General features: G+C 42.7%; 1 protein-coding gene across 2 annotated transcripts in view; it reads right to left on the bottom strand.

The window, feature by feature from the left end:
• Positions 1 to 1,649, bottom strand: part of PPP2R1B (protein phosphatase 2 scaffold subunit Abeta) — a 36,650-nt gene extending 35,001 nt beyond the window's left edge. For both annotated transcript variants that reach the window (XM_007128258.3, XM_007128257.3), the window contains exons 1-2: positions 1,536 to 1,649; positions 325 to 415 (exon numbers count right to left, since the gene is read on the bottom strand). In XM_007128258.3, coding sequence (XP_007128320.1) covers positions 325 to 415; positions 1,536 to 1,649 — 205 coding nt within the window. The remainder of the gene's footprint in view (positions 1 to 324; positions 416 to 1,535) is intronic.
• Positions 1,650 to 13,466: the final 11,817 nt, after the last annotated feature.

Here is a 13,466-nt window from a genome sequence, read left to right as displayed (position 1 = left end):
TCAATATGTAACTAGATGGTCTGTCACAGTCCTAACAGCCTTTTCCTCCTTCTCAATCAAGAGTCTTTGTGGATCTGTTTTATAGAATGAATTAGAAATCCATAATCCCAACATCAATTACTTTCCTATTAGCTAAATAGTTAAGGTCTGAATATGTCTGCCCACAAAATTACAGTATATGCTGTCCTGTTTCTTCATGGGAAACAGCAGGCTCAGTTTAGTACTTACTAATACTGTGGGTAACAAATTCGAAAAAAATAGTCAAAGTTTTGAAAGCCACTGGAAAACAGAAATGCCCATGCCTTTCCTCCAAGAGTCACATACCTGTAAGGAAAGGCAGCAGTTCAGTTCGTGTCCTTTCTACTCCAAGTGCTAGAGCAATTGTTGATAATTTCTTAATACTATTGAGACGGAGCTTTAAAAAAGTAGAAAGAAGAACGAAGTCAAGAAACAGTTGTGATTTAGACCAAAAGACAGTAGTTGCATGCTTCCCCGGTGGCGAACTGGTTAAGAATCTGCCTGCCAATGCAGGGGACACGGGTTCGAGCCCTGGTCAGGGAAGATCCCACATGCCGCGGAACGACTAAGCCCACGCGCCACAACTACTGAAGCGCCCGTGCTCCGCAACAAGAGAAGCCCACAACGAAGCCCGTGGGCAGCAATGAAGACCCAACGCAGCCAAAAATAAATAAAATAAATTTTTTTAAAATGTGAATCATTTAAAAAAATTTTAATTAAAAAAGACAGCAGTTGCAAACAGGTGAGATAATAACATACAGGTAAGAATGAAGAAAACCTTTAATTTAGATTTTATTCTATGAGGAACCTCAAGAACAGTGGAACACGCCTTCATTAGCTAAAGGAAGATTTCTTAGGAGAAACACGTTGACGGGCCCATTAAAGAAATGAAAGAAAATACAATATTCAGAAAAGTGAGACAATTTTAAAAAGAGAGAACTTTGGCAGTGGTGAAGCAGGTGAAACGGTTGAGTACAACCCCTGCCTTTTCAAAGAAAAGTTCCATCAGAGGTGATACACCGCCTCCTCTAGGTTAGTTAGCCATCCAACCTAATTTCTACCCCATAAGCCCAGCGGAAGGCAGTCATTCACCCGCACTTCACTGGGCGCCTTGGCATCCTTGCAGCCCGCTCCAGCCCCTCGCGATTCCGCTCCGCCCTCCTCCCGCTCGCTCAGCTACAGGGTCGGCCGGCCCAAGGCTGGACACGGCGTTCCCACCGCCCGGCCCGGAAGGAGGACCCAGGAGGGAAGCCGGTTCCCCCACAACCGCCCCGGACCCGGTGCGACGCCTGGCCGAAGCCTCAGTGGGCCGGGACAAGGGGTGCTGGAGAGGTTCCCGGCCCGTCGGGTCAAGCCACCAGAATCCCTCACGGATCTCTCCCCTCCACCCTGTCAAGTTTCTGCTCCGAGTCCCAGCTTTCAATCCCCGGGCCTCCCCTGCCCCGGGGCGGGCCTTCCCCCTTCCTTACCACGCGCCCGGCCAAGCCCACCTCCGCTCCCCGGCCCGACTCCAGTACCTGCACGTCCTCATTGCGGAGCTCGTCGATTAATACCGCGATAGGGTAGAGCGAATCATCTCCATCTCCGCCCGCTGCCCCCTGGCCCGTGCCGGGCCCCGCCACGCCCGCCATGTTCTTTCTCCTCCGCTTGGTCGCCGCCGCCCGCTTCGCGCCTAGGCCCCGCCCCGCGCCCAGGCCCCGCCCCGCGCCCGGAGAGGCGGGGCTAAGACCCAGGCTCGGCTGGTGCTGAGGTCGGGGAACCAAAGTTCCTGGCCGGCCGGTGGAGGACCCATCCCGGACCCCGTTGCCGGAGGTGCAGGTCTGAACTCCAAAAGACAGGTGGGCTGAGAAAGAGAAAGGAGCCCGCGTGTCCTTTCCCCAGGCAAAAGAAACAGGGGCAGGGATTCATCCTGCTCATGATGATCTGAAGGCGTCGGGGACTTACCTGAGTGAACCATGCTGTGCCCTTTCAGGACTCAGGCGGACCAAAGAGGATGCCCAAGGACAGGAGGAAAAAAGATTTAGCGCCTCTCCTGACTTCATCCTGGCCCTGAGCCATTTGGGTCTCCAGTCCTAATTTCCCCGCTATCCTCAAGCTTCCACAAAACCCCTCCACCTCTTCCTCCGGCCTGTGCGCCAGAATTGTATCTGGCTCCTGCTCCGTAAGACAAATAACGCGGGCGGTGAGAGAAAATGAACAGTGCTATCCAAACTCCCCAGTCAATATTTTTTCCGCTTTCTCCATGCAAGCTGTTAAAAACATGTTGCTCTCTTGTTTTTGTGTTTCTTTTCAGTTTGGTACTGGAATGGTGCCTTCTGTTGTATTTTCTTCCTCCCATTTTTTAGGTCTTTAGCATGCTAGAAGTACAACAATCAAGCAAAACTAGGGCAAGCTTTAATCCTTCCAAATTGGGTAGCGTGGCTACTTTGCTTGTACAAGAAAGGCTAAACTGACCTCTGTAGAACTCCAAGAGTCCTCAAAGGCAGCAGTGGCAGGAGGTGAGGGTATAGGAGTACTTTCTTACAAAATTTAGTGGTAAGTTTCCATTTACCCTTGTTAGGGCAGCACGGAATAACTAGAATGTCCCTTTTTGTTTGTTGGTTTTGAACTATAATTTAAGCAGCTTAGATTGATAGCTACCTATGGTGATCACAAGCTCTGAAATGGTAATTCTATGTTTTTGATTAATTAAAAAAAGTAAAATTATTAATCTAATTTAGGAGACTTTTTAAAAAACATGGGGTTCTTGGAAGTAATCACAGTAGATAAGGCTTTTGATCATAGTGAAAGTTTGGGAACCAATGGATCTGAACAGTAATTCTCAATTTAGTTTGTGCATGTGTTCTCTAGGGTTTTAATTTTGTCTTTTTAAAAAATATATTTATTTATTTATTTGGCTGCATCCGGTCTTAGTTGTGGCACACGGGATCTTCCTTGCAGCATGCGGGAACTTTCTTTGAGGCACCTGGGCTTCGCTCTAGTTGCTGTGCATGGGCTCAGTAGTTGCAGCACGTGGGCTTAGTGGTTCTGCAGCATGTGGGATCTTAGTTCCCTGACCAGGGATCAAACCCACGTCCCCAGCATTGGAAGGCGGATTCTTAACCACTGGACCACCAGGGAAGCCCCTAATTTTGTTTTCATTTTGATAATTATTTTTTAGATTTGCATAAGCATATTCTGGATTATTTGGATGACTACTTTATAACCTGGTATTGCCACGTGATCTGAATACCTACATTTGCACGTGTGTTCATTGCTGCTTTTATTGTTCTGGGATCATGAGAAAAGAACAGAGGTGGATTTAAAATGAAAATGGTGTTTTCAAGCACAAAATGAAAGCCAAATCACATCATAGGACTGCACTGTCACAGTAGTTCTAACAGAAAAGTGGTGAGAAAATTGAGATAATATAGGTCACTTGGTGGCATAAGCATGTTGAACTCAAAAGAAGCTGAGCTTTCGCGGGCAATAACAGTCAAAATACAAGGGATAACTTAGTTTCAGCAAAATACATCATTTGCCGTGTTAAATTACTATAATATTAATATGAGTAGTATTAGTTTTGTGGTTTCATTTGTATTTAACTTGTAAATCTATTTTGGTGTTTTTAGTTGTATAAGAACTATAAATAAAAGAACATTATATTCCTACTTTATATTTGTAAATTTAAGTAACATGGTAATAAAAATAATTTAAGTAAACTTAGGGTTTTCAAGATTTTTTTCCTTAGAAATGGATCCAAATACTACTCGTTTGAGAAGCGGAAAGTTAACAGTTTTTTTGATTTAGTACTTTACCTGTTAGGAGATCAGAGGGGGTTCCTATTGGCATGGGGAGGAGAAATCTGTTCCCTTATAGTTTATGTGAAAAGGCTTCAGAAATGATAAAGGAAGCAAGCGCAGAAAGAAGCACATTAAGTCAGTTCCACACATATCATCTCTAGATATTAGCTCAGGCTTAGACGAGCTAAGCCTTCGGTATGCTAAACAAAAACTAGCACACTGATGGATGCTAAGCTATTTTGTTTAAAACTCAAAAATATGCTTTGCTTACCTAAGCACAATGAATTGGACACCTATGGAATAACACAAGCTGAGAAAATAGGCCCCAGAAAATTGCCCGGTTTGAGAGTCATCAATTCTGGACTTCAGTTCCCACCTCTGTCTCTGACTTATCGTGACTTACCTCTCCCTATGCCTCAGTTCCACCTCTCACCCCCTCACCCCCAATAAAATGGAGCTAACCACCTCTGATTCCCTCTCTAGTTACTGCGATGATGTGAGGATGAAACAGGTAGTAAACGTGGAGATGCTAGTAAATCCTTCAATAAAGTGATTAAAACAAACAGACTGCAGCAGAAAGAGGCTATTTCAAACACTGGGCTGAATGGAAACTGGAACTAAATCTAAGACTGTCTTTTGGGAAATGTAGTCCACTGACTATCTGAATCACCTAAAGTGCTTGTTAAAAATGCAGATTCCTGGCCTCCACCCCGGATCTACTGAATCAGAATCCCTGAGAATGGGGCACATTTTGCCGTGCACCCCTGGTGATTTTAATGTTCACTGAAATTTGAAAGTCATTGATTTTAAAAATTCATCTGGAAAAATAATTTCCATGTCAACAAAGAAGCATCTGCTCATGGAGAGTCTGAAAGTTCTGCTCAGGTAGCCTTTGGAGGCCACCTCTGTCCAGAAAAAGCAAATGACAGCTAGAGCTGCTTATCACTAAACAATTCTGTCCCTTTTGGTTGTGGTTTTTGCCAGATTATAATGATCCCTCTTTCGCGTGATTCCTGGAAGTTAGCAAAGCACTGCAAATCCAGTCCTGTGGCACTGAGCTGTTTCTATATCCTCCTCCCCCTCTGTTGCTCCCCTCTGGTTCTCCTTTCCACATCCCACACACACCACAAGAAACTAGTGACCAGGGAGCACCAGAGGCAGCCACTGAGAGATTAGGCTGAGGATTTAAGGCAACCCTTGGGAAACAACGTGACATGCTCAGCACAAAAGCAGTGAGTTCTGACACCCACATACAGTTCACTCATCAAATGAATCAAAGGAGGACAAGGTTAGACTTGCCAGTTCCTGTCAGATGAAGCATGGAGAATACAGAGAAGCACAGGCAGATGGGATCAACAGCTCTCAGTGCCACAACAGAAAAGGGTCAGTCCTGAGGAAGCTGGGATGACATTGGCGTGTCCTCCTACCTCTTGCCTCACATTTATTAAGGTTGCCTCTTCCTCACAGAGCTTTGCAAATAAGCACTCATTCAAGGGCTGATCTGCTCCACAGTCACCCTACTGGGAGAAGGCTGAGCACAGGAGAGAGAGATTTATGTGTAGGTGGTTCTCTCAGGGCAGACCCAGAAGTGTCATGCCATTGAGAAGGCCGTCAAGGGAGTGGTGGGTGGGCCAGTTCATGCACAGAAAACCTGAGGCACATACAGGCATTTTCCAACTCTCTTCACTTAGCAAGATGACCCTGGGAAACTGATTCCCAGGTCTGTACTTAATTCACTGCAGAGTAGTAATCACCATAGCATTAACGATACTTCCAATTTATATTTGTACAAAGAATGTCTTCATTCTGTGGGACTCAAATATTTTCCCCTCGACTTTACCTCAATATTTTCTCCTTTTTTCTCTTTTCCACTTTGTGGCAAAATTTTAATCCCAATATTATGGCTGGGAATACTTGACAAAGAGAAAGAGACTTTACCTGGACCCACCCAGTGACTCAGAAGAAGCTCTAGAACTCATAATCAGGGATTCTCATTGTCCCTTGCTTTAGCCCCTCCCTCCGTGCCACAGCTTATCACCGTAGGTAAAATTGGATTTCCAGAGCAAAACTTTGTTTGAATTCTTGGGAAGAACAAACCAAAGAAATGAGACAGTTCTGATTCAGGGAAGTCTATACAGTGGTTACGAGAGTATACAGTGGAATCAGGAAGACCTAGATTGACATCCCAGCTCTACCAGTTACTAATGTGTGACTTTGGGCAAATAACTTATCCTCTCTGAATCTTGGTTTCTTCATCGGTAGAGTGGGGCTGTAAAGCTTACCTATGTGGTTAAGATTAAATAATTCACATAGAGTGCTTAGATTAGTACCTGACAAGAGTAAGCCCTCAGATATTAGCCATTAACAGTTATCATCTACTGAGGAAACAGAAGCAGGAAAGAAAACATTCCAATCAACTGAGCTTTGGCAACAAACAGGACCAAGGTGAAAGGACGATGAAATCTACATGATTTAGAGTCAGAAGACCTGACTCAAGGCCTTCCAGAAGGCTTTCTCATTGGTAAGATAGGGACAACTCTTACCTTACTTCTCTCTCGGGGTTGTTGTGAGGAATAAGATCCATACTGTAAAGTACCTTGTAAATGGTAGGCACGACACAACTGTTAGCAGTTGTGTTTTTGATTTCCAGGGGCTCACTGAATCACTGAATCTGGTGCCCACACCAAACATATAAAGAAAACACCTGGAGACCTAAGTTCAAGGTCTGTCGGCCCCCAATTCCCGAAGAACAGCAGTCAGAATTAGTACTTCCCCTGACCACAAGGGTAGATTTAAGATACAACAAATCTGGAGATCAAGCAGACATGGTGACCTTTCTCAAAAGTCTTAGGCCCCTGAGTCCTATTATGGGCCCTAACATTCTTAGGACAGACCCCTGGTTATCTTGCCAGATGCTATACACAGCCCAACAAAAAACCTTTGTTACAGTGTTAAGTGAAAAAGCAAGGTACACAGTGTTATTGAAATTGTGGTACACAGTGTAATTTAAACTGAAAATGTTCAGAATTAATAGATTACTCCTAAATAGTTAATATCAAAATATCTTAAGATTTAAAAAAAAAAGCAAGTGCCAGAACAATGTATATAGTATCTTACTATTTGTATAAAATAGAATGCACATACATGTGCTTGTATAAGCATTAAAAAAAATCTCTAGAAGAACACACATGACGAATCACATTGGTTGATTATGGGTATCTGGGAAACAGAAATGGGAGATTTTTCCATTTATCCTTTTGTTTGTTTGGTTTTTACTATTTACTAAACTCCAGATTTTACTCAAATTTCATCCATTTTTCCACTAATGTCTCTTTTTCGTTTCAGGACCCAATCCGGAATATCACATTGCATTTAAGCTTTTTGAATACTGAACCATAAAAATTATTACATATTCGAACAAACACAACTTCTGGCTCTTGGTTACCACACTGTAGACTGCACTCTGCCTCCCCCTGGTTGGTTTCCCCTGTGACATCCATAGATGTGTATTAATAGTCCCCTCCTGCCAGCTATTCCCTATCTAGCCCTGCTATGTCCACGGGGTAGAGTCCAGATTCCCTTCTCCCTTATTTTTGTAAGCTCTCATCACCATGTATTGTACTACACCCAGCCAACATAAGTAGCTTCCAGCATCAGGGCATACTGTCCCCAGACCCCAATTAGAAGGAGGTTTGATTTAGCAAAAGCAGGGATTACTTAAATATTCCAGTCCCCTAAAAGCTTTTCCCTGTGGTGTCCCCTGAAGACGGTATTCTTTCCCATTTAAAATAAAATATTTATTTATTTATTTGGCTGCGTTGGGTCTTAGTTGCGGTATGCGGGATCTTTGTTGCAGCACACGGGCTTCTCTCTAGTTGTGGCGCACAGGCTCTGGAGCGTGCAGGCTCAGTAGTAGTGGCACACAGGCTTAGTTGCCCTGCAGCATGTGGGATCTTAGTTCCTTGACCAGGGATCGAACCTGCGTCCCCTGCACTGGAAGGCAGATTCTTAACCACTGGACCACCAAGGAAGCCCCCCCCCCCCCTTTTTTTTCTCTGATCAGCCCTACAGAACTGTTAGGAAAAAGGTCACAGGAGTAAGAAAGAAGCAGTGCCAAGACCTCTGGACACACCATTCACATCTCAGCAGAGATTCAGCTGGAACTGTAATCAGAAACCAGAATTTCCACTGACTTCTAGGACTTCAGGAAATCAGCTCCCTTTCTAATCTAACTGTGTTGAAATTAAAATTAGCTGAGGGCTCACAGTGTTGTAGAAAATCCCCTACAGATGAGCGTGGGCATATTCAGGCAATAGACATACAACACAGAAACAGACTCACAGACTTCAGAAACAAACTTATGGTTACCAAAGTGGAAAGGTGGGGGGAGGGATAAATTAGGAATTTGGAATTAACAGATACACACTACTCTATATAAAATAGATAATCAACAAGGACCTACTGTATAGCACAGGGAATTCTACTCAGTACTCTGTAATAATCCCTATTGGAAAAGAATCTGAAAAAGAATGGATGTATGTGTATGTATAACTGATTCACTTTGCTGTACACCTGAAACTAACACAGCATTGTAAAGCAACTATACGCCAATATAAAATAAAAAACATTTTTAAAAAAGAAAGAAAAGAAAAGCCCCTACAAAGACTGAGCACTCTGTCTTACTAGGACAAGCTCTGGGCTCTGATTATGGAAGGTAGAATAAGAAGGTCGTTGAAAAAGTGACATGACTATGACTAAACCCTGTTCTTATCTCTGCCCATCTAGCCATTCCAGACACCTGAGAACAATACCCAAACAAGAGGTCATGAAATAGGAGGTGTACCATCATGGTTACGAGAGAGGGTCTGGAGTCAGACAGACTGTTTGGGTTTAAATCCCAGGTCTGCAACTTTCTACCCAGGTGATCTTGGGCAAGACATTTAATATCTCTGAGTATCAGTTTCCCCATCTTTAAAAAGCGGATAATAGTTACCGAGCTCACAAGGTTGTTGGTGAGGATAATGTGAGAAAAAAAAGCAACTTGAAACCTTCTTGACATATAGTAAATGCTTAATAAGTGTTAGCTATTACTCGTATTATTTCTGCACAGAGCAAATCTGATGATCTAGAGAGTAAAAAAAACATAAAAGGAAAACAAGAAACCCCCCAAATGACAAACACCCCAAACCTCAATCTATTCCCCAGATAGTTCTAAGATTGAGTTCAGAAATGGGATAAAGAATGGAAATCTTCCTTCTTTATCAAAGAGCTGAACTTGTCTGTCCCTAAAGGCCTAAATCTGCCTAAGTGGATACCCTATACATTTAAATGCAAATTCTACTTCCTTCTGCAAATGTTTGCTTTTCACCCCATGACCTACACATGAGGAGAAATCAAAGGTATTCTCAGACTGTTTACTTTATAGGGGCTCAGCCCCTTCTCCCTTAAGTTGAGCTACTGTGCTGTAGATAATGTGTTGGCATCTGATGGAGGGGAGAACCCTGAACATTCATATAGCCTTTGAGTTGCCTTTGATATCAATAAGTTAGCAGAGGAAAAGTTCAGACTGCCTTGCTCATGTCTGGAAACTTGAAAATGGGTAAATGGCTGGCAATTACCCCTAAAAGTTGCTGCTTCCCCCTCTCAACCAAACACATATCTTTTACTACCTATGAATACCATCAAGGTCATGTCAACAGAGGTAAAATTAACTGGGAAGAATTGACCTGTGGATCATTTACCAACCAAGGAATCACTGTTAGCGGTGATGATCCAGCTGTCACAAATTATGGTCACGGTTTTCTCCTGGAAAATTTTGTAATTATAGAAATATAGGAGTGTAATTCTAAAGTATACAGGTTCTAAAGAAATGCAACTCAGATATTTCAATTTACACTGGAATTTTGACATCAAGGATACAGCAAATAGTGGAACTAATTAGATTCCTGGAGGAAAAGGAGAGCTGAAATTTTTAGTGAGAACAGGCTGCCCTCTGCTGGACACTAGGGCACTGCAGACAAGGCTGCCTCGAGTTTTCAGAAACTGTGATACTTGGGAGTAAAACAAAAACAAAACCCAAAAAGCATGGTAACAAATTTAAACTCTGAGTTCTATTTTTTAGAATATCACAGACTCTGGGAACACAATTATAGAAAAAAACCCAAGGAAAGGGGAAGGGGCTGAGTTTTTTTTTTAATTCACAAGATTCTTTTATAAATGTAGCACTGTAATGCCAGCCTCCTTTTCTACGTAACTCCACAAATATTTCACAGGCAAGAAAAAATGGGAACATATTATAGGAAATACCAAGGAGGCTTAGAGACATATTGTTAATAGGGAGACAAGGAGCAAGACCAATTCCTGAATGATACATGGTGTTTTCTTGCTGGTTGAGTGAACACATATCAGGTCATTTCTCTCAAAATGAGATTAACCTTTGCTCTCATGTCTGCGGGGGCGGGGGGGGGGGGGAGGTAGCAGCAGCTCCAGAGAAGCTCCGAAGACCAGCGTCAGAATAACAAAGGAGAAGTCTTTACTGTGCTTGTCTCAAACAAACACAAGTATATAAGATCAACAAAGCAGCCTCCCTCAGTGTGTCCTGAGCAGGAGGGCTTAATACCCACACACATTTTTTTTTCATTCTCCGATTCAAGACAGCCACAGGTCCTTATCTGAGGAGGCCAATAGGGTTTGAAAAAGTCCAGGCAGTCTTCCTGAAGCTTGGATCTGCCAGCTCAAACTCTCTCCTCCCATATAATAAATAAATTAAACGGCACTTGAATGGGTCTGAAATTGCCAAAATTAGTCATTCCTTTTTTCCAAATTGTTATCATTCAAATGTACTGAGATGAGAGGATCAATGAGAAAGGAACTAGAGTAAATTATTAACATCCATTAGTGTACTTCAGTACCACATTAGTTAATTGTTTCCCAGAAAGCGGGGCCCAGAAAGAATGAGAGATGGGACGGTAAGGTTTGATAGGGCAGAGAAAAGGGTCTGGGGAGGGGAAGAGGCCTGGGTTAGCAGGTGTTGTAACTGGAAAAAGACACCAAACATTTTGCTGACTTAATTATCTTTGATGGTTCATGTGATTGTTTGTTTTCCAGTCTCTAATATCAATAGCAGTGGGTAATTAGAAAAATCACCTAAGGAGTTTAAAAAAAGAAAAAAAAGTAACAATGACTAGGCCCATCTTGGGCCACTAATTCAGAATTCCCTGGGAGGAAGGGGGTGGGTCCAAGCAGACAGTGGCAATTTTCAAAGGGTCCCCAGGTGATTCTTTCGTGGAGCTCCAGTTGAGAATCACTGCTCTGTGGGTCACATCTTCTCCAGCATTGAGTATAATGCTGCTGAAGCAGGCTAGCAAACAGACCAGAAACCATACCCTTCTCATTTGGCAACTTGGAATTCGAGGGTTAAAATGGCAAATTACAGGCCGATGGCACCAGTTGCCAAATACTGATTCTGCAGGCAAATAAAAGTCAAAGATAATCCTCCTAAGGCAGTAAATGGCTGGAATCCATGGTTGTTTTCTGCAAAAAACCCTTGTCAGAAGAAGTTACTTTTATCTCACACAATCTTTTGGTTGATAGGACCATCAAGAGTCACCCGATTTACACTCTTGATGATCTCTAGGCATGTCAAGGCAGAACATGCAGCCCAGAAACTAGAAGCAAAAAAAACCAAAAACCCCTACTACCTTGAAGTAGTTTATAAAGATACCTTAAGATTTCCTTAAATATTTTAAAGAAATGCTCATACTTAGGTATGCTATTTAACCCAATTGTTAATTTAATCACGAGCTGTTTGTTCTAAGGAGCTACAATAGGAGTTCCCAGTCTGCCTGTCGTCTCACTACAATTCTGTATTCTCACATCCCTTATCTGAATGTCTCTCATTTCATTTATCAAATCTGTTGGTTATAATTTGTTTCAGGGCCAGGTCTGTGGTGAACTCCAGGGCTGAAGAGAGCCAAAACAGCTTTCAGCTGCAAAAAACCACTTACTACTTGCTATTATTGAATTTGAATGTATCACTACGAAGTCATCTTGCAGTTAGACTTCCTTTTCCTAGCAGGGCATGTATCTGGTAGGAACTGTGCATCTCCTCACACCTGGAGGAGAGGCTTTCTGCTCCAAATTCATTCAGGTGTTGTGGGCTGTCTGACCCTCCAAAACCAAGTAATAATAAAAATATTCAATAAAGGTACACAATCTTTTTCGAAGGTATTCTGAGGAATCCTCCTTTGTGTGAAAGCATGTGTCCTTCAGAATTCCTAAAATATACATAGCATTTAGCCTCATTCACATCTTCCAAATTGACCTTTGAATTACTACAGGGCTCATGACTTGCTCTATTTTCTGTGGCCTAAAATCGACCAAATTGAAAGCAACAGCTGTTTTTTTTTTTGTTTTTTTTTTTTGTGGTACACGGGCCTCTCACTGTTGTGGCCTCTCCCGTTGCAGAGCACAGGATCCGGACGCACAGGCTCAGCGGCCATGGCTCACGGGCCCAGCCGCTCCGCGGCATGTGGGATCTTCCCGGACCGGGGCACGAACCCGTGTCCCCTGCATCAGCAGGCAGATTCTCAACCACTGCACCACCAGGGAAGCCCCAACAGCTGTATTTTTGTTGCAGGTTTCTTGATGTGTGACATGGTCTTTGCCCCCAGACATGCCAACAATGTTCTTGAGAGACAGGTTTGCAAGGGTTGCAAGTTAAGGTTCTATGTCATTAGTAAAGACACTAGGTACTCAAGAGGGTTCAGGAAGTAATCACAGGGGTCTGAAGTCTAGAAAGACTTCATAAAAGAGAGGGAGACTCAAGCTGGCCCTAAAAGTAAGAGAAATAAACAGGGAGAAGGATGACCTTCTAGGAGGGGAAAATAAATTCATTAGGGCTGTGGACTTCTCCCTTCTGGAATTATATTAATAAAATATCCTTCTCTAAAACAACATGGAAGAAATAATCAAACCAAGTTTCCCGGGCATTTGGGGTCCTATGGAAAGAAAACTGGTAACCAGTGGTACTAAACCAGATGGCTATTAGAAGTTATTGGCTATAAGGTGCAAGATACAGGAATGATGTTAGAAATTCATTCACAAAAAAAGTTTTATTGCTCCTGACAACCCCTGACAAAGTGGAAAATTACTTAAATGTTAGATATTACTAGATCACATTTCTATGACTATTAAGACTCTCAAAGCCCAGAGATTCTTAATCCAAAAACGTAACATGGACCCAAAAACTCTCTTTTAGGTACAATGTTGACACACTGAGTAGTTCCCACTGTGCTTGGTTTTTCCACAAAATTAAACCAACCCTCACTGGGTTTTCCAATGGCTTAGTCCCAGAGTTTTCAGAATAAACATTCTGGGCTATTTGGTCTACAGAGGGCAGGTCTATACACTGAAGGATGAAAGTGGGGGTGATGGAAGGAGTTGAGCTCCTTCAGGTTCCAATCTCCACCAAAGATTTAAAAGCTAAAAGCAAAAGAGAAAATATCAACTTAATAAAAGGAAAAACAAACTGCCAAGATTTATTTAACTTTTTCTTTCACAGAAAATACAAGTATGTAATGTAAACACTGACATGTGAAATAAAGTACAAGGATCAGGAAGACAAATGAATTGAACAATACTCTTGCTTCAACACTGTAGTGCTTC

Source organism: Physeter macrocephalus, chromosome 16 (genome assembly GCF_002837175.3).
Source record: "Physeter macrocephalus isolate SW-GA chromosome 16, ASM283717v5, whole genome shotgun sequence".
Taxonomy (NCBI): Eukaryota; Metazoa; Chordata; class Mammalia; order Artiodactyla; family Physeteridae; genus Physeter; species Physeter macrocephalus.
Note: the sequence above shows the minus strand (reverse complement) of the source record. Positions and strands in the feature narration are given on the sequence as shown.